Source organism: Natrix helvetica (assembly GCF_964273705.1).
Source record: "Natrix helvetica genome assembly, chromosome: 5".
Taxonomy (NCBI): domain Eukaryota; kingdom Metazoa; phylum Chordata; class Lepidosauria; order Squamata; family Natricidae; genus Natrix; species Natrix helvetica.
The window spans coordinates 126,214-149,945 of record NC_138551.1 but is presented as its reverse complement, the minus strand read 5'-3'; the positions used below and the strand labels follow the sequence as shown (position 1 = coordinate 149,945).

At 48.7% G+C, this 23,732-nt stretch overlaps 1 protein-coding gene across 1 annotated transcript in view; it reads left to right on the top strand.

Moving 5' to 3' along the window:
* The first annotated feature begins 5,399 nt into the window (after positions 1 to 5,399).
* Positions 5,400 to 23,732, top strand: part of MELTF (melanotransferrin) — a 30,381-nt gene continuing 12,048 nt past the window's right edge. The window contains exons 1-11 of the mRNA XM_081953442.1: positions 5,400 to 5,533; positions 7,170 to 7,324; positions 8,370 to 8,469; positions 9,245 to 9,427; positions 9,567 to 9,723; positions 9,882 to 9,949; positions 11,613 to 11,788; positions 14,072 to 14,252; positions 15,018 to 15,169; positions 18,275 to 18,371; positions 21,086 to 21,280. Of these exons, the coding sequence (XP_081809568.1) occupies positions 5,485 to 5,533; positions 7,170 to 7,324; positions 8,370 to 8,469; positions 9,245 to 9,427; positions 9,567 to 9,723; positions 9,882 to 9,949; positions 11,613 to 11,788; positions 14,072 to 14,252; positions 15,018 to 15,169; positions 18,275 to 18,371; positions 21,086 to 21,280 (1,513 nt within the window). The 5' untranslated portion in view covers positions 5,400 to 5,484. The remainder of the gene's footprint in view (positions 5,534 to 7,169; positions 7,325 to 8,369; positions 8,470 to 9,244; positions 9,428 to 9,566; positions 9,724 to 9,881; positions 9,950 to 11,612; positions 11,789 to 14,071; positions 14,253 to 15,017; positions 15,170 to 18,274; positions 18,372 to 21,085; positions 21,281 to 23,732) is intronic.

Here is a 23,732-nt window from a genome sequence, read left to right as displayed (position 1 = left end):
GTGATCTGGGAATAGAGGATCAGGTTATCACTCCCCTGTCATGGTCAGATCACTCGCTTCTCTGGCTGGACTTCCCTGACGCCACCCCCCATCGCGGGGAGGCGGAACCAGAAGATCTTAGATGGTTCCGCCCCAGGCGACTGATGGAACCAGATAGGTTCCAGACGGAGCTTGGGCCACTTCCTGTAGCCCTGACCCGCTCCCGGACGGAGGACCTGGTGGCCGCATGGAACAGTACGGCGGCCGGGGCCTTGGACCGGGTGGCGCCCTTGCGGCCTCTCCGGTGGCAGCGAACCACCCTGGCCCCTTGGTTCACCGAGGAGCTGAGGGTGATGAAGCACCACAAGAGACGCCTAGAGAGCAGATGGAGATCCTCTCGTGCCGAATCTGACCGAACACAGGTAAGAGCCCATTTACGGACCTACCTTGTGGCACTAAGGGTGGCTAAACATCGATATTACGCCACCCTTATTGCGTCCGCAGAAAACCGCCCTGCCGCCCTGTTTCGGGTGACCCGCTCCCTTCTCTCACAGAAGTCGCGGGAAGCCCCTTTACAGGGGAGGGCAGAGGAATTTGGGGAATATCTGCAGGACAAAATCGCTCAGATCCGGAGCGAATGGGTCCCCCTCAGTGATCGTGGGGAGACACCGGAGGCGAGTCTTGAGGTACCACTCTGGGAGGAGTTTGACTCTGTTGCCGCCGAGGATATGGACAGGCTACGCGGGCGACTGCGGGCCACCACATGTTTATTGGACCCGTGTCCCTCCTGGCTTGTACTGGCAGCCTAGGAGGTTACACGAGACTGGCTCCTGGGGCTGGTGAACGCCTCGCCGGGGGAGGTGTTCCTACCAACCGCCTTGAAAGAGGCGGTGGTGAGGCCCCTACTTAAGAGGCCTTCCCTGGACCCAGTAGAGTTAGCCAATTATCGTCCTGTCTCCAACCTTCCCTTTTTAGCGAAGGTTGTTGAGAGTGTGGTGGCGCAGCAGTTCCCTCAACACCTGGAGGAAATTACTTATCTAGACCCGCGCCAGTCCGGTTTCCGACCCGGCCACAGCACGGAGACGGCTTTGGTCGTGTTGGTGGATGATCTCTGGAGGGCGAAGGATGGGGATTGTTCCTCCATCCTAGTCCTGTTAGATCTCTCAGCGGCTTTCGATACCATCGACCATGGTATCCTATTGCGTCGACTGGAGGGGATGGGGGTGAGGGGCACCGTTTTGCGGTGGTTCTCCTCCTTCCTCTCCGGTCGGACGCAATGTGTGTTGGCGGGGAGCAGAGGTCGACCCTGAGGCCGCTCACGTGTGGAGTGCCACAGGGGTCGGTCCTCTCACCTCTCCTGTTCAACACATACATGAAACCGCTGGGCGAGATCATTCGAAGATTCAGGGTTGAGTGCCATCTGTATGCAGATGACACTCAGTTGTACATCTCTACCCCGAACCACCCCAACGAAGCCGTCGAGGTGATATCCCGGTGTCTGGAAGCCGTGCGGGTCTGGATGGGTGACAACAGACTCAAGCTCAACCCTTCCAAGATGGAGTGGCTGTGGCTACCGGCGCCCCGCTTTAGCCAATGTGTTCCATCTCTGGCCATTGGGGGGGAACAACTGCCCCCGGTGGATAGGGCACGCAATTTGGGCGTCCTCCTAGATTCCCGGCTGTCGCTAGATGATCATGTGACGGCCGTGGCTAGGGGGGCGTTCCACCAGGTTCGCCTGGTGCGCCAATTGCGCCCCTTACTAGAGCGGGACGCCCTTTGCACAGTCACTCATGCCCTGGTGACTTCCCGTCTTGATTACTGTAACGCTCTCTACATGGGGCTCCCCTTGAGATGCACCCGAAGGCTCCAGCTGGTTCAGAATGCAGCCGCGCGGGTTATTATGGGGAGTACTAGGTACTCCCATGTAACACCTTTCCTGCGTGAGCTGCACTGGCTGCCTGTGGCTTTTCGGGTGCGTTTCAAGGTGTTGATTGTCATCTTCAAAGCGCTCCATGGCTCGGGACCTAGTTACCTGCGGGATCGCATTCTACCCCATACATCCCTGCGACCAATCCGCTCTCACAGAGAGGGTCTCCTCCAGGTACCTTCCGCTAAACAGTGCGGGCGGGCGGTGCCTAGGAATAGGGCCTTCTCTGTGATGGGCCCAACCCTCTGGAACGACCTCCCCCCCCGATATTAGAACCACCTCGGATCTCCGCTCCTTCCGCAAGAAACTCAAGACCCACCTGTTTCGATTAGCCGGCCTGGCCTAATTGAAATTGTAATTGTATTTACAGGGAACATCTATTACTAACCTTCCTGGATGGCTTTTTCAATTTTAAATTGGGGTTTTAAACTGGTTTTAGAATTGTTTTTAATTATTTAAATTGGTTTTGGGTTTTATACATAGACGGTATGTGTGCGTTGTTTTGTTTGATGTCTTATGTTATGTTTTGTTGTCTTGAACATGAACGGTCTGTACACCGCCCCGAGTCCCTACGGGGAGAGGGGACGGTCTATAAATTTAATAAACCTAAACCTAAATCTAAACTGGAAGCTAAAACTTATGAAGGTTACAGGAACTGGGCATGGCTAGCCTAGTGAAGAGAAGGACCAGGTGAGACTTGATAGCAGCCTTTCAATATTTGAGGGGCTGTCACAGAGAGGAGGAAAGGGGTCAAACTATTCTCCAAAGCACCCGAAGGCCAGACAAGGAATGATGGACGGAAACTGATCAAGAAGTGATTCAACATAGAAATAAGGAGGAATTTTTTGAAAGTGAGAACAATCAACCAATGGAACAGAAGTTGCCTTCAGAAGTTGTGGGAACTTCATCACTAGAGGCTTTCAAGAAGAGACTGGACTGCCCTCTGTCAGAAATGGTGTAGGGTCTCCCGCTTGGGTGGGGGGTTGGACTAGATGACCTTCAAGGTCCCTTCCAACTCAGTTCATCTGTTATCTGTAAGTGATTAAGGCAATCGACCTTTGTATAGTTCCTGTGTATCCTTTTGTAACAGGGAAGGCAATATTTTTGAACCAGTGGTTCAGTGTGAGGCTTGCAAGATTATTTTTACTACTGTCACAAAATAGTATGTGACAAGATTTATATAGCCTGAAAAATTTGACTTTCAGAACCTGCCATTATTATCTGGCCAAGGCATTATAATCATTGGGATAAACTATTCTGAAGGTGCACTGCCACCCAGGACTGGATTTCCTTGTTGATTGTTGACTTTTTTAGATGAAGACAAATCACATGACTGGCTTTCTGTGAAATGCCCTTTCTCCCGTGGGAGCCCCCTTGCAGCACTCAAGGTCACCCTCAGAGTGCGTAATGAAACAGGCGAATGAATTCAAAGACAAACTGAAAAGGGAAAAATAGCATCTGGAAGGGTAGAGAAGAAATAATTCCATTTGGTTGCCTCTCCTAATGGATTAAAATCCGGCATCTCACCCTGTCAACGGAATTGAAAGGGCAACCAAATTTACCAACAAAATGGTGCAAAAATTTATACCACCACAGCAAAGGGTTTTTTTCCTCCATCAACTAAATATTATAAATCAGGTATGAACACTGCTAATTTATCAGATTCAGATAATTTTATGTTTCCTTGAAATCTTTAATTGCAAGAACGTTATTTGCAAGCATTGCTTTAAAATGAAAGCCAACAATTTACCAGACTGCATTTTCCCCAATAGTTCCCCCATACTATTGGTTTAAAAATATTCAATACTTATTCAATATCAAATGCATAAATATGAATAAACCCCCCCTTTTAGTAGACATGGAATCATTGAAAAGTTTTGGTAACATTTGTCTTGCATAATTAATAAAAAAAAATACAATTTGTACAATTTACCTACCTGCTTTAAGAAATAAGGTTGTGCCACTTGCCATGAGTGAGGACTTGAGTTAGTGGAAGCCAGACTGCCATCAACTGAAGGAGCCATGCTTGATTAAAGCCTCAGTGAGCTGCCCGGACCAACCCAGCTGAGCTGAATGCCTGGGTCTCAGGGCTGCCTACAGCAAGGGCCCCCGAGTGGGCCAAACGGCTGGGGACAATCGCAGGATGAGGTCCAAGGTCTACATCTCACGTAGCAAGGGACTCTTGAGCAGCATACAACCAACTTAAACAGTCATTATTCAAAACATTAAAAGTATTAAAAACAAAGCTAAGGCAAAGTGGGTGAAGAGATGCTGATCACCTCACTAACTCACCAGTCCCCCAAGGTACCCGGGCTTGATGGCCCAAGTGCTCTTCAGGGACCTTCAGAAGGTCAGTCGGGATGGAGCCAGATTCAGTTCGGCTGGCAGGAGGGTATTTCACAAGGGAGACACCACAGCAGGAACAGCCCCCACCGAGGGCCTGCCAGATGTTACACAGAACCCACAGATGTGGTGGGATGGACAGATGTGCAGGGAGCTGTGCTGCCTCAGATAACCGGTTCCTTGCCATCTAAGGCTTTGAAGAGCAATATCCCACGAATTGGACCCGGAAATAAGCTGGTAACCAGTGCGGCTCGCGAAACGAAGGGGTAACATGTTCTGTCAGAAACACACATCTGCATTTAGTTCCAGCTGAACATTTTGAACAGTCATCAAGGGCAGTCCCGTTTCTGCTGCTAAGCAAGACATTTGTTCAGTGAACTTTACCACCTTTCTTGCTCCAGTTAAGTGAATCACTGCAGTTAATAACACGGTTGTTAAGTGAATCTGGCTTCCCCATTTCTGACTCGTCAGAAAGTTGCACAAGGGGGTCACATGACCAAGAGACACTGCGACCGTCATGAACATGAGTCACTTGGCAAGCATCTGAATTTTGATCACATAACAATGGGTATAGTACAATGGTCATGTGTGAAGAACCGTCATAAGTTACTTTTTTCAGTGCTATTGTAACTTTGAATGGCCACTAAATGAACGGTTGTAAGCCAAGGATATAGTTCCTTGTTCATTTGGGGGGGGGGGGAAGTTGATTCATTGGTTTTTAATGTTCACTGCCCAGGTGGAGAGAACAATGTGGGTGTCCAAATAATTTATTTCATAAAAATAAATGCCTGGACCCGAAGGCAGCAGCTGCTGCTGAATTGGGACTCAGGCTGGCTCTGGTGCTGCCCAGAGGACTCTGCCTGACCTCAGCTTGATGTCCCCGCCCTCCTTGGAGAACTGCTTTCTCCCTTGGTTTCCAGCCTCCTTGCGGGCTTGTGCCTTCTTCCCTGGCTTGCTGCTTTGGTGGTCCTTCGTGAGAGCCGTGATTCCTTCCAGCCATAAGGTGGTACTGCTGGGCAGGCCAGACTCCTCCTATCCTGGCTGGATGATATGTTTATTTGAACTTTGGCAGGTATTAACATCTCCAGGCGCAGCAGCTCCTCACTCCCCACCCCAAGGGCCCAGCCTGTGTCCTAGGTAGGAGGGACCAGGAGGAGGACCAGGGCTGTGGAAGGGCCAGAGTTCTCTCCCTTTGCTGGTAGGGCTGGAGAGAGAGGAGACGCAGGGCTTCCGCCATGAGGCACCCAGCAGGCTTCTTCGCCCTTCTACTTTGCTTCCCCACAGGTAGGGGGATGTTTTCCTTGATCACGGTGGATTCAGGAGGTGCTTCTGGTGCAATTTCTAGAGAAATCCCATCCGTCTAACTTTCATCGTGTGCAGAAATGTTTCCCTTCTGGCTTGCAACAGCACTAGTGACTCTTATATTTATTGGGATTTTTGTCTGCTCTTGCATTATTATTGATTGCTAGTCATTATTATCATTTGAAGAAGGGGGGGGGGGAATATTTGAGAAAGTATATTCCGGTAGGTTTGGGAGTTTTCTAGACCTACAGACTTCTTTCCTTTGCTTTCTGGACAATACAGAAATGTAGATCGAGACAAAGTTGGGGGATGGTTAAAATAAGAACCGCTTTGCTGCCTCTTGTCACCTTCCGGATTTGCAAGTGTCCGTGGGAAACCGTCTTCTCCCAACACCAGGGCTGCTCCGAACATGACCTGGGCTTGTTCTTCACAGTGTGGCTGAAACCACCTAAAGCTGGGAGGAGGAGGAGGAGGAGGAGGAGGAGGAGGTGGCAACAGCCTGTCCAAAGAGCAAAAGCTCTGACTAGGATGTGGATTGCAATCTGTGTCTTTTCTTGGGTGCAATGACCAGAATGACAGACCTGCGGAGAAGGTGCCTCTGGTGGAAAGAGGAGAGTCGGGTCTCCCCCACTCTGGCAGCCACAGCCGTTGGGCACTGGAATCCACCTTTTAGGCCACTCAGAGTAAAGGAGTTGGCAAGGGTTAGGCTGGTTTTATCTTCTTCCTCTGGTCGCCAATCTTAGCCAAAGGGTTTCTTGTTTACTGAGATGGTTAGCACACAAAATGTTGCTCTCCCTTCTGCCTCTGCTCAGACTGGTCTTCCAGTGATTATGGGAGCCAGAAAAGTTTTAATCCAAACTCAGGTAACTAAACCAAAAAACTTGCCTGGCCTGAACTAATTATGAGGAGGCTCGTGGCACTTTTTCTCCTGCCTTCCCAGACTGAGTTTCGGCCATTCAGAGACAGTTTGGATCTGGGCAAACTGTCCAAATCAAAATCAAATCTATAAATAGAAGAAGTTGGCTAATGGGAAAGACTAATGCGCAATCTAGAGGGATGGTTATGATGCCTTTCAGTAGGTTTTCTCAGCATCCTGTGGTGACTATTCAGTTATCTCTGGATAAGTTATTTTTCAATTTATTTATCCAATGTATATGACTGGCCATCCAACCAGTGATTCAGAGCAGCAAACAAAATCACAGTTAGGGTTATAAAAGCATTATACACACTACAAAAGTTAAACTGCACAGTGGCTAAGCAGCATCCACCCAGATCACTAGCATAACTAAGAAGAGGTTCCTTGTGTAACCCTGGGGCTCCAAGCCCAGGCCAGAATCTGGTCTTCAGGGCCATAGGGAAGACCAGCAGGGTCAGGCCATCCTGATCTCCAGAAGCAGAAGTTCCTCGAGGCCCTGCCAACTGCCATTTTTTGGCCATCGAGACCCGGAGGATGCCCTTCCTAACTAGGTCGGATGGGTAGAAACAACAAGAAAGATGGTCCCTCACATTTGCAAACCCAGTTTATGAATGCACTTGATTCTGGGCTGCCTGCTATTTGAGCCAGGAATTCTTAACCACTCTTCGCACGTGTGCGTGTTGGTGCACGTGTTCTTTTCAGCTGCCATGTTGAGCCTGCTGCGCTGGTGCACAGTCTCTGACCAAGAGCTGGCCAAGTGTAGTGACATGAGCAAAGCCTTCTCCAGGGCAAACCTCTTCCCTGAACTGGCCTGCGTCAATGGTGGCTCAGTAATCGGATGCACCTCTATGATTAGTGTAAGTATGAATTATTTGCTTCCAGATCTGCAAGGAGAAGGGAGGATAGTATGAACGGTGCATTGGACATAGGGGGGACATTTTGGTTGTGATCTCTTGCCCCAAAAGAAAGAAGCTTTCCAATAGTTGGTTTTACAATTGGTGGACATAGAGTAGGCTACAGCATAAAAAATGCTTCTTGTCCTGGTGGACATTTATTTATTTATTTGAATTGATTAGCCACACAACTCCAATGGAGTCTGAGACCTTAGATGCTAGACAAAGTGGGTCTTTGTCCATGTCCCAGGTTTTTGTTTTTTAAATTTGGAACTAACTCATTGTAACTGTGCTTAGAGCTGCAACCTTATACTATACTAAGTTACATACAAATTAATTAAGCTGAAATCAACTTCTCATCTGACGCAACTAAAATAAATGAATAGCATTACATTTCAAACTATGTTAAGTACTACCAAGCTTCCCTGTCTGCCTTTTTATGATTGCAAAGGAAGAGTCCCATCAACACTCATAGAGCAAGCCACTTGCATATAAACAGAGACCAAGTCACCCTCTCTTCTAGCACTGATGATGTTACCTAGTTAGGTAATGAAATATCTGCAAGAAAACAACCAAGATAAGACAGCACCAAAGATCTCACAAAAACAGATTACTTGCATCTGTTGCAAACCAAAATAAGGAGGCCATAACTGGCAGTTTGTGTTCTTCATGCCAGTTTCCAAAATGGTGCAGAGAAACTCTGCAGGAAGTACATGATGAAGAACAAAGGATTAGTGCCTTGGGCCAAGGAGTTGCACAGAGGAGCAGCTCCTGCGAGTAGGGGGAGAAATCCATTGCTTATGGAAGGGGCACAGGAGGGCTCTTCTGGGCTCTTCTCCGATCTCAAGTGAGCATCTGAGGGAAGGTCTTGGAAGTCTTCTAACCTTTACATGGAGCAGAGCATTTGGCAAATGGCTTAGTCACGCCAGCTGTCTGTGTCCTAAACACGTCTCGTGGCAGTTGCTAGGCGGCCTCTCTTCTAACCAGGAACTTCTCTTTTTGCATGCAGAGGAATTTGGCAGACACAGCCACTGTGGATGGGGGCATTCTTTACCAGGCTGGGAAGGAACACGGTCTGAAACCAGTTGTGGCCGAAGCCTATGGCCAAGGTAAATGGATGAGGGGCAGCAGCTGCCCATTTCCAGGCAAGACTTAATAGCTGCCAATTAAATAGCTGTCATAACGCTTCTCCTTTGGACCAAAGAAGGAGCCACAGGATCAGTGTTCTTCCTCTCCTGGATTTCGTAGAATTGCTGGTCATCCTATTTTGCACCTGAGGAACCGGCGATGAAAGAAAAGACACTTTTCCAGATCGGCCCAGCAGAGGAAGCGTTGCTGGCACACTGCTTGTGCTGAGGCAAAACGCTCCGTCAGAACGCAGTGTGCAACGCACGGCTAACCCGTTTTCATTGTCTGCAAAGTACTTAACAAATGCCTTATTGGCCTCGTGTTCTCCTTTGAAGTTCTCTTCTGATTGAGCAATGAAATTTGATGCAGTTGTTTGGATTTTAGAGCAGTTGGGCTCATTGTGGCATCAGTTGCTCCTCTATTTCTTCTTTCTTTCTTTCTTTCTTTCTTTCTTTCTTTCTTTCTCTCTCTCTCTCTCTCTCTCTCTTTCTTTCTTCCTCTCTTTCTTTCCCTTCGTTCCTTTCTTCCTTCCTATCTTTTTTCCCCCTCCCCCTCCTCCTTAAAAAATGATACTTCATTCTACTGTATCTGATAGAAGTGTATTATTTACCAGACCAAGGTCGACCAAGCGGTTTGTCTCCCTGCTATGAGCAGAATGATATTGTTGCATTTGGGGGTTTGCTGTCGGGCGGCACTCCTCCTTGTGAACCCAGCAGAGAGAAGCCAGACTAAATGGCTTCCTCTTTGCCTCTCTAGATATTGGTACTTCCTACTATGCAGTGGCTGTGGTAAAGGCCAGTTCCAACCTGACCATCAACCAGCTGAGAGGGGCCAGGACCTGTCATACAGGTATCAACAGAACAGCTGGCTGGAACATCCCAGTGGGCCTCCTCCTTGATAGCGGTCGAATGCCCATGATGGGTTGCCGGGTCACCAAAGGTAAGGCCTGCTGGGTCTCCAAAATGGCTCTATGCCTTATGGTCCTTTTCCCTGGGGCAGGTAGGGAGGCAGGATGGTGGAGGATGTTACAGCTGGAGAGGCAGACCCCCCCCTACTCCTACTCCTCTTCCCCTTTCAGCTGTCAGTGACTATTTCAACGCCAGCTGTGTCCCTGGAGCAACTGCCGTTGGGGATCCTGCGTCCCTCTGCGAACTCTGCAAAGGAGACCCCGCTGGGCAGAGCAAGTGTGAACTGAGCCCCAAAGAGGAATATTATGACTACCTGGGTGCCTTCAGGTAATGGTGTGGGGGAGCCACAGTGAGATCCATTGCCCGGGGGAGCAGGGATGTCATATTGGCACAGAGTCCTGCCTCAGGCCAAGATGCCCCTTGGGGGTCCTCTGAGTGGGACCCGCAGAGGGTCTGTGGCCAACGCCTGCTGGTGCTCCCCACAGGTGCCTGGTGGATGGGCCAGGAGAGGTTGCCTTTGTCAAGCACACCACGGTGACCGAAGCCATGGAGGGTGAGCTGTTCCACATGGGCAGGAATTCCCTGATCTGAGTCGGGCTGCCCTCTTGTCCTGCCCTGCTTCCCCCCCCTCCCTCACTTTTGGTCCAGAAAATACCAAATTGACCAAATTTCTTTGTTAACTGTTAGCATTTCGCCTTCTTCACTGAACTCCGATATACTGATTCTTTTTTTTTTTGCATATTTCGCTTATACCCCATTACTTTTGTTGTTGTTTTAAGTGTCTTTCACCTCCTGCAGCTTAGACCGAGTTTTTTGTGTTCCTGACATCATCAGCCTAGTATGGCCGGGCTCTACCTTGGCTGCTCTTCCTTCTTTCCCCTCTCCACATCCATCTTTGCTTTGCTTTCACGTCTCCTTGTACAGCTTCTTCTTCTACATTTCATTTTCCCTCACTCAAATTGTGTTCTAATTGTGCTTTTAGTATCTCCTTCTTCAGCAAGTCCCACTCATCAGCTTCTCTTGCTGTGAAATGTTATGTAGCAGCACTCCAGGTTTATAAAACTCTATTATAAATTATAAAATGTCCAAGGTTTTCTTGTGGCTAAGTTTTCTTTTTAGGTTGCCCTAAATAAAAACACCAGCATTCCACACTCCTGTCCTCAGTCAGGTCTTCCCTGCCAAGGAAAGGCTGGCCAATCCTCTGGGCCTCCTCCAGGGGAGAAAGTGGCCAGGAGTTTGCAATAGGCAAGAAGAACCTGGCCAGAGCATATCTCCCATCCTCCTCCGCAGTTCAGAAGGTCCAAAGGGTTGGGGTGGGTAGGTGGGTGGGAAGCGAGAGGAGTCCAGCCAGGGCAGGCCCAGGTCACACTCTTATTCTCCCAGTTGGTGGGGGAGCGGGGCAAGGGCAATCGGCTTTCCCAGAAATTTATCTCTAACCACAATCCCAAATTTGCTTTTTTCAAGAGGCAACTGGACCTTCTTGTTTTTCTTTGAAGACATTTCACTTCTCATCCAAGAAACTTCTTCAGCTCTGAAAGAATGCAAATGACCAGCTGTCTGTAAGGAGTACAAATCTTTCCACTCCCCACCATCCAGTCAGAGCTGAATAAGCTTCTTGGATGAAAAGCAAAACTTTTTCAAAAGAAAAAACAAGAACGTCCAGTTGCCTCTTGAAAAAGCACCTTTCGGGACAACCATGACCTGGACGACTGAGAATCTCCATGGACATTTCCCTAATTGCAGGTTGGGTTAGGTGGGCACATGTTTGAACATCAAGTATCAAAACAGATACAGTGTCCTCTAGATAATTCTGGGTAGGTAGTATAGCATGTTACAGGATGTGAAACACAAGAGTTATGGCTTGTAAACCTGGGTTTAGCAAGTTATGTGTGAAACCAGATTGAATGTAAAGCTTCCGCTATTTTGTCAGGAGTAAAATGCTTCCTAGAACTATAAATTAAAAAAAGGAAGAGCCATTTTTAAATGGTATACATTTACTTTTTTTACTCTTTCTACCTCATTTTAAAATAAACCTAATTTAGGCTCAGCCCACTTGGGATGACCCACCTCTGCCTGGATGCTTCACGACTTCAGCAGCCCCTCCGAAATGTCCAGCCTGTAGCTCGGCTCTGGGCTCCGGGGGTGGGGGTGGGGGTAGAGGGGGAGGGGCAAGGTCAACCCTTCAGCCTTTGGTCCTGGGGACGCTCTCCTTTCAGGCCAAGCTCAGCCTTCCTGGACCTTGGAGGACTTCCAGCTGCTCTGCCGGGACGGGAGCCGGGCAGCAGTCAGTGAGTGGCGGACCTGTCATCTGTCACGGGTCCCTGCTCATGCCATGATCACCAGGCAGGATGTGGAAGGCAGCCTCATCTTTGAAGTGCTGGATCAAGGACAGGTGAGTCTTCCCAGGCTCTGCAGATGAATGTCTTGTCTTCTTTGTATGTTGCTGCTTGAAAGCCCACTAGAGTTGAATGACTGAAGCGTGTGCATTTCATGTTATTTTCTTGCTAAGCTCCTGTCTCCTTAAAGCAAATTCAGCAGCTGGTGGTCTCAATACTGAAGTGGTTCCTCTGTCACAGCTGTGCCTTTTACAGCTGCATGGCGGCCAGAAAGCCACAGGCTGAGCAGGGGCCTCGTGCCAGTGAAGTTGCAGTTCAGGGCTGGCAGAGAGGAGATGCTGCTAAGTGGGCAGGACCCATTAATGGCACCACACAGGTCCGGGTGGGGGGAGTTTAAGAAGAGAGGCCTTCTTTGCCTTTTTCAATCTAGTCAGAACACACTGTAAAGCCCTTGACGGAAAACTCCCAGGGCCTTTTGGAGGGTCTGCCCTCTCCTTGCAAGGGCTCCATGTGGCTGACCTCTTGGACTCGGGGCGCCTGCTGGAACACCAGAGGGAGACCATGGTCACCAGTGCTTTTGGTCGGCCCTGCTCTTACTCCTGCCCTGACCGTCCTCTGGTTAAGACCTCTCCGTGCACTCCAGGTAGACTGTCCCTGGAGGTGGCCCTGGAACTCCTGCTGGCCGTGGCACCGAAGGCAACAGCTTAATAAGTTTGAATTTAAGTTTGAATTTATTAGCCGCTCCCTTTCCAAGTAGGACTCGGGGCGGCGTACAATGGGGCATATAAAACACAGAAAATATATAAAACACATAGGCGTACATACAGAACATACATACAGATACACAAACACGGACTCGGAGGAGGTAAACAATTTACATCATATAGACAGTTAAAAGACCCGCATTAAAATACCCCAATTGTAAAAACCCGATATAAAATTAAGATTTAACGTTTAAAATACAATTTAAAAACAGTTAGGAGGAATAAGAATAATTACGATTGAGCCAGGCCAGATAATTGAAAGAGGTGGGTCTTCAGCTGTACACGGAAGGAGCGGAGATCGGAAGTAATCCTGATGTCACGGGGGAGGTCATTCCACAGGGCTGGGCCCACCACAGAGAAGGCTCTGCTCCTGGGTGTCGCCCCCCGGCACTGTTTGGCGGACGGCACCCGGAGAAGTCCCTCTCTGTGTGAGCGAATTGGTCGTAGGGATGTGTGGGGCAGGATGCGATCCTGCATATAACTAGGCCCTGTGCCATGAAGCGCTTTAAAGATCATAATCAAAACCTTGAAACGCACTCGGCTTGGCTGCTCCTTGGTGGAAGCCCCTTTAGCAGAGCCCAGCCTCTGTTGTGGGCCTATCCTTGCTGCCAGTAGAGCGCAACTGAAGGTCCTGGTGACTGTAAAGCCCTCTACAGCTCCTGGTTCCCTTTTGGTCTGCCCACCATGTGCCAGCCAGGAGCGGAAAGTTCCCACTCTGGGAGACGCAGAGTGTGGCCTCCCCATGGAAGAGCTTGCTCTCCACATGCTATTAATGATTTAGAAAGGTGGTGAACATTGATGCTCAAGTAGACAGGCAGAGATTTATGGGTATCCTGATTTATAGTTGTTTAATAGGTTGTTGTTCTTATGTATAATGTTAAGCCATGCAAATTCATTTTCAAACGCTTGGAAATAAATAATAAATAATACGTTATGAAACCTTGTGCTGCTAGAGATTCAACAATGTGGTCAGGAGGGAGCTTGGAGGCTACACATTGCCCATCCTTTTAAAGTTACGTAGCTCCCTCTGCGAGGGAGATGGGCAGTTTCTAAATGTGATAAACAAATACAAAATAAAGGACCATCTACTTAGGCATTTCTGTGCTGGATTCTTATTCCACCTTTTCTCCAAGAGCTCAAGGTGGCTTCCATGGGGATTTTCCTCCAATATATCCCCACACAGATCAGTGTGTCTGTTACCTAGGGAGTTTCAGGCTGAGTGTGGCTTCGATCCAGATTGTGATGGTCCCAGACCAGCATCACTGTGGCCTCCTGGCTTTTCCTCCCATTCTTTGGCTTACTCAGCTCCCAGAAGGAGAGGGGCGCATCGCCTCTGCTTTGGCTCTTCAGCTGAGCTCTGAGGAAGGAAAGTCCTGCCGCTTGGCACTCGGAGGAGCCACAGATGGCAGCTGCTAGAGCTGGCCTGCACAGGGAAAGCCTTTGGGTTTTGGCTGACGTTCGGTCAGGCCCTTTTCAACTTATCTGAGAGTGGCAGAGCTGAAGCACATTGCGGCTTTATCTTTGGGAATTCAGAGGTTTTCCCAAGGCAGATGAGCTTTTCTCTCCATGTTACAGCAAAGGTTTAATGGTGGAAACTTCAGCTTCCAGATGTTTGACTCAACAGCCTATGGAGGGAAAAATCTTCTCTTTAAAGACTCTACTGCAAAGCTGGTTCCCATTATGGAACAGACCTACCAGGCATGGTTGGGAGATGAATACCTGCATGCCATGCGAGGCTTGGATTGCGATCCTAAAAGTATGTCTTGCAAATTGCCTTTATAACTAAAAATGTCTTCTTGGTTTTGCTGTCTTGAGAGAACTGAGGTGGAAGGGAAAGAGGCAATGAGAGTTGGCAGTGTGGGACAACAGAAAATGCAAACTACTGTACTGAATAGAGAATAACGAAGTTGGAAGGGACCTTGGAGGTCTTCTAGTCCAACCCCTCACTCAAGCAGGAGACCCTGTACTATTTCAGATGAATGGCTGTCCAGTCCCTTCTTGAAAACCTGCAGTGATGGAGAACCCACAACTTCTGGAGGGAAGCCATAAAGGGAAGTTTTTCTCTTATTCTCTAAGAGAATATTCTAAGGTCTTTTCTAGGGAGTTTCCCATAATGGTCTCCAGGTTGTCTTTTCCGGCTGCCCTGAGTCTGTTTTGATGTCATAACAGCATTCTTGGGGATACAAGCAATGACCTGGCTTTCTTGGTTACTATAGGGTCCTGGTGTCTGCCTATAGGGCCTTCAAATGTTTAATTGTTTTTAACATTTGTACTGTTTGTATAGCTGTTAGTCATTTTTTTGGTCCTGCTTATGAATTAATTGGAATAGTGTCCTGAGTCACAAATGTGAGATGGGTAGCTATATAAATTGGGTAGGTAAATAAATAAATAAAATGTTAGACCAGACTTGTCTAGGGATAGAACTCCGGGTTTGTCTCTGTTGGCTTGGAAAACTGATGCAACCAGTTGTTTCTGCATTGAAAGAAGCCCTCATCGTGGGGCTCTTCATCTTCTGATGCAGGGCTGCCAGAATTCCTGCGCTGGTGCGTCTTGTCCACCGAGGAAATATGGAAATGCAGCAAGATGGCCACCGCTTTTAAGAGCCAGAATCTGAAGCCAGAAATCCAGTGTGTTTCAGCCCAGAGTCCAGAGCAATGCATGGAATACATTCAGGTGATAGTTATTTATTTTATTTATTTACCACATTTATTGGCCACCCATCTCACCACAGACTAACTCTGGGGGGCTTACAATATTAAAAATAAAAGTGTATACCGTATTTTTCGCCCTATAAGACGCTCCGGAATATAAGACGCACCCAATTTTAAAGGAGGAAAATCTAGAAAAAAAAGATTCTGAACCAAATACTATAGTAAAATATTTTATATCAACTGTATAAAGTTAACAGCAGTTTAAGAACAATTTTATGTCAACCATGTAACACAGGGGTGTCCAAACTTTTTTCAAAGAGGGCCAGATTGGATGAAGTGAACATGCTGGAGGGCCGAACATTTTTCCGAACATTCTTTGAACAATAACAATTAAATGCAAATGAATTATTTTATGCCAAGTTAATTGCAAATGGCATACTTTTCATTTCATAACATTAAGATCAACTGACAGCTGAGTTTTCACAATGTATCCATCTTTTCCCTGAAGACTCGTGTTTAGTACATTCAGATGCTTTCTTTCCTCTTTCCCTCTTACTTGTCTATCCTTCCTTCCACCCTCCCTTCCTCCTTCCCTTCCTTCCTGCCTCCCTTCCAGTTCCCTCCTTCCTCTTTCCTCCTGCCTGCCTGCCTTCTTTCCCTCCTGCTTATCTATGCTTCCTTCCTTCCTTGCACCTCCCTCCCTTCTGCCTGCCTGCCTTCTTTCCTCTTTCCCTATCCTCCTATCCTTCCTTTCTCCCTCCCTCCTTCCCTGCCTCCCTTCCAGTTCCATCCTTCCCTCCTTCCTTCTGCCTCCTTCCTGCCTGCTTGCCTTCTTTCCTCTTTCCCTCCAGCGTGTCTGCTTTTCTTTCCTTCCTTCCACCTCCCTTCTGCCCTCCTGCTTTCTTTCCTCTTTCCCTCTTACTTGTCTATCCTCACTCCCTCCTCCCCTCCTTCCCTGCCTGAGCGGGCTTCTTGCATGGCCCCAGCCCTCCAGCCGGTGGCTCATCTAAAACTTTTAACTTCCCAATCTAGCGTTCCCCACCCACCCACCCCCAATCCGCCCGGATCTGTCATGCAGCAAAGAGATACAGTAGCTGGGCGCAATAGCAGCAATAGCAATAAGCAGATCCGGAGAGATTTGGGGTTGGGGGTGGAGAACGCTAGATGGGACACAATCAAACTTGATTCAAAGGCTTTCGCTCCTGAGATCGGTGCACTGCCAGGCAGCAGAGATCGTAGTACGTAATAGCATTTTGGATGGCAGCGCACCGATCTCAGGAGCGAAAGCCTTTGAATCGAGTTTGATTGTGTCCCATCTAGCATTCTCCACCCCCAACCCCAAATCTCGATCCGGAGAGATTTGGGGTTGGGGGTGGAGAACGCTAGATGGGACACAATCAAACTCGATTCAAAGGCTTTCGCTCCTGAGATCGGTGCGCTGCCATCCAAAATGCTATTACTACGATCTCTGCTGCCTGGAACTGCCCGAGAAGCGGCAGGTAAAGTGGGCGCTGCAGCGATCGTGGTACCAGCATTTTGGATGGCAGCGCACCGGTCTCAGGAGCCAAAGCCTTGAGGCACCTTTCGTTTGCAGGAGGAGGGCAGCTTAAAGCAGCACCCCAGCAATGTGAGGAGCCGCTGCCACCGCCACCACCGCCTAAGCCCTCTCGGGAGCCCAGCCGAGCGGGAGCTCTGAAAGCGAAACCTCTCTCCTTTCCAGCCATTACGATCTCTGCAGCCCCCTCTTTGCCTGCCCCATTTTCAGATGACCCAGTGGCTACATTTGGCTTACAAGACGCACTCAGATTTTTACCCTCTTTTTTGGAGTAAAAAAGTGCGTCTTATAAGGCGAAAAATACGGTAAATAGAATGCTGCAAAACTATAGAAATCCAAAATACGGTAGCTAAAAGATGGGGGGGGGAGGAAGCGGGATCTGATATTATTCTATAAGCCACTTCAAACGTTAAGCCCCCATCCCCACTGCAGCCCCAAGCCAGCTGGCAGAGCAGAAGGTATTTAGGCTCTTGCAGAAGGTTGGGGGGGGGGGGTTGGGGCCAGCCTCACTTTGGGGGGGGGGCAGATTCCGGAGAGCAGGTGCAACGGATACTCAGGGGATGGTGGTGCAAGTACACCTGCCCCGTGTGTGTGCGGGTGTGTGTCTGTCTGTCTGTCTGTGCTTTCTCTTGAGGGCAGGTGTGCTCCAGGGCATGTGTAAGCCTTGGGAATGTGCCTTCTCAGTGCAAGGATGGGGCACTCAGCCACCCAAAAAGAGATGTGAGCCACTTCCATGCGAGGAAATTCTGGGATTTGAAGGCATGTAGTGCTGGCCCTGAGACGGACCCCCCAAAAAATGAGTTTTTAGTAGGGGAGATTTCAGAAAAGAGTGTTGTCCTGAAGAAGGAGGGAAGCATGAGAAAGAAACGCAAAACAACCCCATCTTGATGTGGCTGGGGTTAAAATGGACAAGCAAGAAAGTCCGGCAGACGTTCAAGATGGTTATTCTACACTGCATCAGTTATCAGCCTTGCTGAAAATATTATTATCCTGCCATGCCTGCTTCTTGGTCTGGCTTCCCTCCAAAGACCGGCATGGGAAGGATGGCTGTGCGGAGTGAAGTTGCCATGAAAGGATCAACAGCCTTTCCAGGTTCGCTGCTGGGAGGACTCCTTGCCCACTTCCACTCCTGAGAAAGCTTAATAATCCCTTCGGAGGACGAGGCTGGCTGGGGAATTGGAGAAGCTTGGCTGGGTAGGCCCTTCGGGCTTCCCTGGGCTTCTTTTCCTTGGGGCCAGAGAGGCTGCCGGCCCCATCTCCTGCCTCCCCACTGAGAGGCTCAGCCTAGTGGTCCCTTGGCACCTGCAATGGCATGTGGGAGGGACCCTAGGAGGCAGGAGGAAGCCCCGCAGGCCAAAGAACCCGCAGGACTTGTGTTTGTGCTTCTCGTCTAGACTACCTGGCGGGGCTAACTGCCAGGAACTTTTTTCCTGATCCTCACTGGCACTAAGGCAGGCCGGCCAGCCGGCCACAATGGCTGGATTGAATGGGCCGCCTGGGGAGAGAAGGGGCCCTCAGGAGGCAGCCAAGCCTTGAAGGGGAACATTCCGACCCTTTTTGACTCCCTTTCAGAAAAGAGACGTTGATGCTGTGGTTCTGGCTGGAAAGGATGTTTACGTAGCCGGGAAGACGTATGGCCTGGTGCCAGCTGCTGCAGAACACTACGCAGGTAAGAAGAACACACAGGAGCTTTGTGTCCTGGCCGTTGTGCAGCTGTTTGTAGACTCAGTGCCCACAAGGAAGTGGAAATGTTGCAGAAAGTCCTGGACAGAAGCGATTCTCTTAGGACCTTTCAGGCGCCCCGCAGGGAAGGCCCCACCGAGCAGATGCTGCCTGCCTCTTGCTTCGCTCCCCCTGTCTTTCTTAAGAGACACTATAGAGGTCTCTGGCTGAGGCCAGCTCCATTAATACTGCGTCCTCGCTCACTCTCCCCTTTGGGCTGCAGCTTGTGCTGCCCCTTTGATCTCACAAAAGAAAAATGGCAGAAGGAAGATGGCTTTTATGCTTCCTTCTAGAAGGTAATAGAGAGCACACTACCGTGTTTCCCCGAAAATACGACAGGGGCTTATTTTCTTTTGCCCCACGAAATATGCCCTTGGGCTTATTATCAGGGAGGGCTTATTGTTTTGGGGCTGCTGGGCGGCTGCTCCCTTGTGAACTGGCTCCCGAAGAGCTGGGCACAACCTCAGGGGTGAAGCAGCCATGAGGTAACCATGCTCACGAGCAGCCATGGAAGACTCTCTGTCCGGAAAACTCTCTGTCTGGCAGCCGGCCCACCATAGAGAGCACTCCTAGAGCGGCCGATGCTGGAAGACTCGGCTCCGAGTTTTGGAGTTTGGAAGTTATGTTCGGAGCGGGGCGGCGGCGGGCAGCAGCGGTGGCCTGGGAGAGCTGCGCAAGGGCTTGGTGAAGCTGTGGGCGGAATAGGCGCTTGCGCAACCCCCTTCTCCAGCCGGGCAGAGTACCTAGGGGGTATCCCGAATGTGCCAAGCTGCAGGAGATGGGGGCGGGCAGAGCAACACATGGCTTGGCACCTTAGGGAAACCCCCTAGGTCAGTGGATGGCGCTCTGCCCGGCTGGAGAGGGGATTTGCCGGGCGGCTGCTCGTGAGCATGGTTACCTCATGGCTGCTTCGCCCCTGAGGCTGTGCCCGGCTCTTTGGGAGCCAGTTCACAAGGGAGCAGCCGCCCGGCAACTCTCCCCTCTGGCCAGACAGAACGCTACTCCCCAACCTAGCGGTATCCCGAAGGCGGCAAGCAACGTGAGCGCTCCTCCCCCGGCTCCTGCGACTTGGTGCTTTCGGGATAATGATAGGTAAGTGAGCGGTGCTCTGCCTGGCCGGAGGGGGGGTTGTTCAGGGGGTTTATTTTCGGGGGTGGGCTTATATTTTTGCCCACACGAAAAATGTGGCAAGGCTTTAGTTTCGGGACAGGTTGTATTTTCGGGGAAACATGGTATTATGCCAGTTCTTTTGCACGCTTCTTCTCCTCTCTCTTTTTTCTTTGTAATTAGCCTGCATTAACAAATGTCAGGGAGGGTGCAATTAACAAAAATTATTGGAATAAAGGAAATAATTTAGGTTTAATATTGAAGAATCATTTTGAATTGAGGTAGATGTAAGCAGATGCACAGTCTGATTTTCATTTGGTATCCAAAGAGAGAAGCCAACTGGCTGTCCATTGCTGCTAGAGGAGATGTGCAAAGAAGCCGTGGCCTCCAGCATGGATGTTTTGAACCAGTTAGACGTTTCAGTACATTAGTTTTCTCAATATGCAACTGAGGTGTAATGAGAGCTTATAGATGATTTAACTACCCCCTTTCAAGGGTTATGGATAGTGACACATGGATGTTACCTGGTTAGGTAAGACTGGTTTAGGGGACTGTCCCACAACTTCACAAAGGAGGTTCACCCTAAGTTCCAGCTATTTCATTTTCCAGGTCACCTGTGGTTACTATACTGCTGGTTTATAATTCATAAAATGCTTTCTAATTTACGTTCCCCACAGCAGCTCTTACTTGCTGCATATTCCAAGTTAGCCTTGAAATAGGGAAATACCAGTACATTGATCAGTGTGCCCAAGTTGTTCCGTTCTGAAATGTTGTGGGATGTGCCAGCTCATTGGCCTAAACTAAAACATGTCAGTCCACTAAAGTTACGTAAGCCTTTACCGAGAAAGATGAAAAACTCCAAAGGAATGTATCTGCTGCTGATGCAGGGGAAACCCAATCCCCGACAGGACAAAAACTGAACCCAGTTCCACCAGGGCAGCACAGCCCTCATCTTGTTGGGAGGTCAGCTTAACTTAATATCCTTCAGCTAGAATCGCAGAACGGCAGAGTTGGAAGGGACCTTGACCGGGTTCTAGTGCCCAGGGCAGGAATCCTCCCCAGGACATCCCAGACAAATTCAACTGTGGCTTGAAAACCTCCAGTGTCAGGAGACAGGCTGTTCTACTGCTTAGTATCACTCTTCTCTCTTTTGTATTTCCATCTCTCTCTCTAAAAGCTCCTTCTGGTTTCTCCTCAAGAGCTGCAGAGGATAAATCTTTTCCCTGCGATAGCTCTTCAAATGGTCTTAGGCTGAACGTAGTGTAGTTTACTGTGTCTCCCAGACTCCACCAAATTTGACCAAGATGACAAAGAGTGGTACAGTTCATCCCTCATCACATTTTTCCCATGCACAAGTGGTGGTGGTGGTGGTGGTGATGGTAGTGGTGGTGGCACTATATTCTTTTACTGAGCTTGGCGCCTTCTGATATGTCCAGATGCAAAACATACCCAATGAATGGTCTTAGGGGACCCCTCTGAAGCCTTAGACTCTGAGCTGTAGAATGGGACGTCTCGAGGCTTGCTTTGCTCTCCCCTTCTCCTCTCTACGTGCAGACAGAGATACTGTGAGCACCTACTATGCGGTGGCAGTTGTGAAGCGAGCAACATCTGATGTCTTCACCATCCATGATCTACAGCAGAAAAGGTCCTGCCACACTGGCTACGGGCGGATGGCCGGCTGGAACATACCCATTGGCCTGCTGTTGCGAAAGGGGTTCATTCAGCCTCAGGAATGCAACCTTCTCAAAGGTAAAAGACTGGAGCCCGTCACTGACAGGGCTTAAGCAAAGGCTCCCAAGAACCAAGACAAACCTGACAAAATGATGCCTTTCAGATTGAGAACAACAGACAAATGTACAGTCCAAACTTAGGCAACAAACTTTGTGAACTAAGTGACATCCAGGGATAACTTGGGTCTTGTTGCAATTACAAAGAGACGGTTTGGGGATTCCATTGGTAGGGATATGCCAGGTTACATACTATAAAGAGAAGGCAGAGTAGAAAAGGGGGTGAGGGTAGAGTTGCCGTTAATGTGAAGAAGGGTATAAAATAAACTCTAATTCAGAAAACACATGATCTATTTGAAAGCATCTTGGAGGCAACTAGTCTCTGTGTGAGACACATTAGTAAAAGCAAAAGAAAGAGAAATATTCTCTGGTTCATAGCAGATGTACCTAGGATAGTAAAGGAGAAAAAAAAAATCAGCATATAGCAAATAGAAGGATAGCAGGAATATAGCTGATAGAGAGGTGCATAAGAACCCCCAGAAGGAAGTCAAAGAGTTTATTACTGCTGCTAAAGTGCAGAAATTGGCTAAATCTATTAAAAGGGGGACATGGTGGCTCAGTGGCTAAGATGCTGAGCTTGTTGATCAGAAAGGTCAGCAGTTCGAATCCCTAGCTCCGTGTAACGGAGTGAGCTCCCGTTACTTGTCCCAGCTTCTGCCAACCTAGCAGTTCGAAAGCACGTAAAAAATGCAAGTAGAAAAATAGGGACCAACTTTGGTGGGAAGGGAACATGACCATGGAATTGTCATCGGACAATGCTTGCTCTTCAGCTTTGAAACGGAGATGAGCACTGCCCCCTAGGGTCGGGAACAACTATCACATATGTGCAAAGAGAACCTGTATCTTTACCTATTAAAAAGGAGGATAAAGCATTTTTAGGTACATTAGAGACAGAAGGAGAAAAACCTGTGATCACCAAAATCAAAAATGAAAGCAATTCCTGCCTGTAACAAGCCATCTAAACAAATACTTCTGCTCAGCCTTCTTGGAAGTAGATTCCAGTAACGAACACAGGCCGGAGGATCACGACAGTCCTAGCGGTGCAGGCTCTTTTCCAGGGTTTTTAGAGGTGGAGGGAGCAGGTGAGCTAGCCCACTTAAAGCTTGACAAAGCCATGGGGTCTGGAGGGTATTCATCCCAGAATTCTGAGGGAACTTCTAGGTGTGCTCGCTGGACCATTAATTGACCTCTTCAATCATCTTTTCTAACCGGGGAAGCTCCCCAGGATTGCCGAGTAGCTAATATTGTGTTGAAGAGGGGGGTTAGGGAAGAAGCAGGCAACTATAGGCCAGTCAGCTTAATATCTGTAGTACAGGTAGCTCTTGACTTACGATTACAATCAAGCCCCAAATTTCCATTGCTAAGCAAAAGGACAGTTTTTAAGTGAGTTTTGCTCCATTTTATGACCTTTTTTGCCACAGTTGTTAAGTGAATCACTGTAGCTGTTAAGTTAGTAACACAGTTGTTAAGGGAATCATTAACTTCCCCATTAACTTCACTTGTCAGAAGTCGCAAAAGAGCATCACATGATGCTGGGATACTGCAACCGTCATAAAGATGAGCCAATTACCAAGTGTCCAAATTTTAAACATGTGACCATGGGGATGCTCCATTGGTTGTAAATGTGAAAAATGGTCATAAGGGGTGAGGCATTATTAGTACATACTGGGGCTACTCGGCTCCACGGCTCCATCCCTGGTGACTGAAGTGATGCTGTCACCGCCCTTTCTCAGTTCCTGGAGGCTGTCAGGGTCTGGATAGGTAATGACTGACTTCAGCTGAACCCAGGTGAGACAGAGCGGCTGTAGGTGCAAGGGACCTGTGAAGTTTCCAAAAGATGACCTAATTTATTTACGAGCCTTGAGACAAAGTTCAAAAGAAATCCATTCATTTATTAGGATCAACATTTTGGCATGTTCTTCTGTGGAGCCGAAACTGGTTCCCGCTTAATGGTGTCTGAACTTTACCCCTGTATCCCCTCCCATCTGTCTGTGTCATAAATCACATCCACCAACAAGGTGCTGCGGCAGGCTATGAACTTGTAGAAATATGAGACCTGACTCTGGCCAAAGGTATGCATGGCATTCTCCTCCCTTTTCTCTCTTTTCTATGTCAACTTGATAATGGAAGGCCAGCCGGTCTGAATCCGGCCGAACACTAGTAAGAATTCATATTAAATCCTACTTAGTGGCAATAAAAGCGGCAAAACAGCAAAATTTTTCCACTTTTATTGCATCCGCAGATAACTGTCCAGCCGCCCTGTTTAGGGTGACCCGCTCCTTACTTAATCAAGGAACTGGGAAAGACCCCTTGCAGCGTAGGGCTGAATAATTTGTTCAGTATCTGTAGGATAAAATCGCTCAGATTCGGACAGGCTTGGACTCTGGGTAGATTTGGGTGAGTTGACGGGGGTG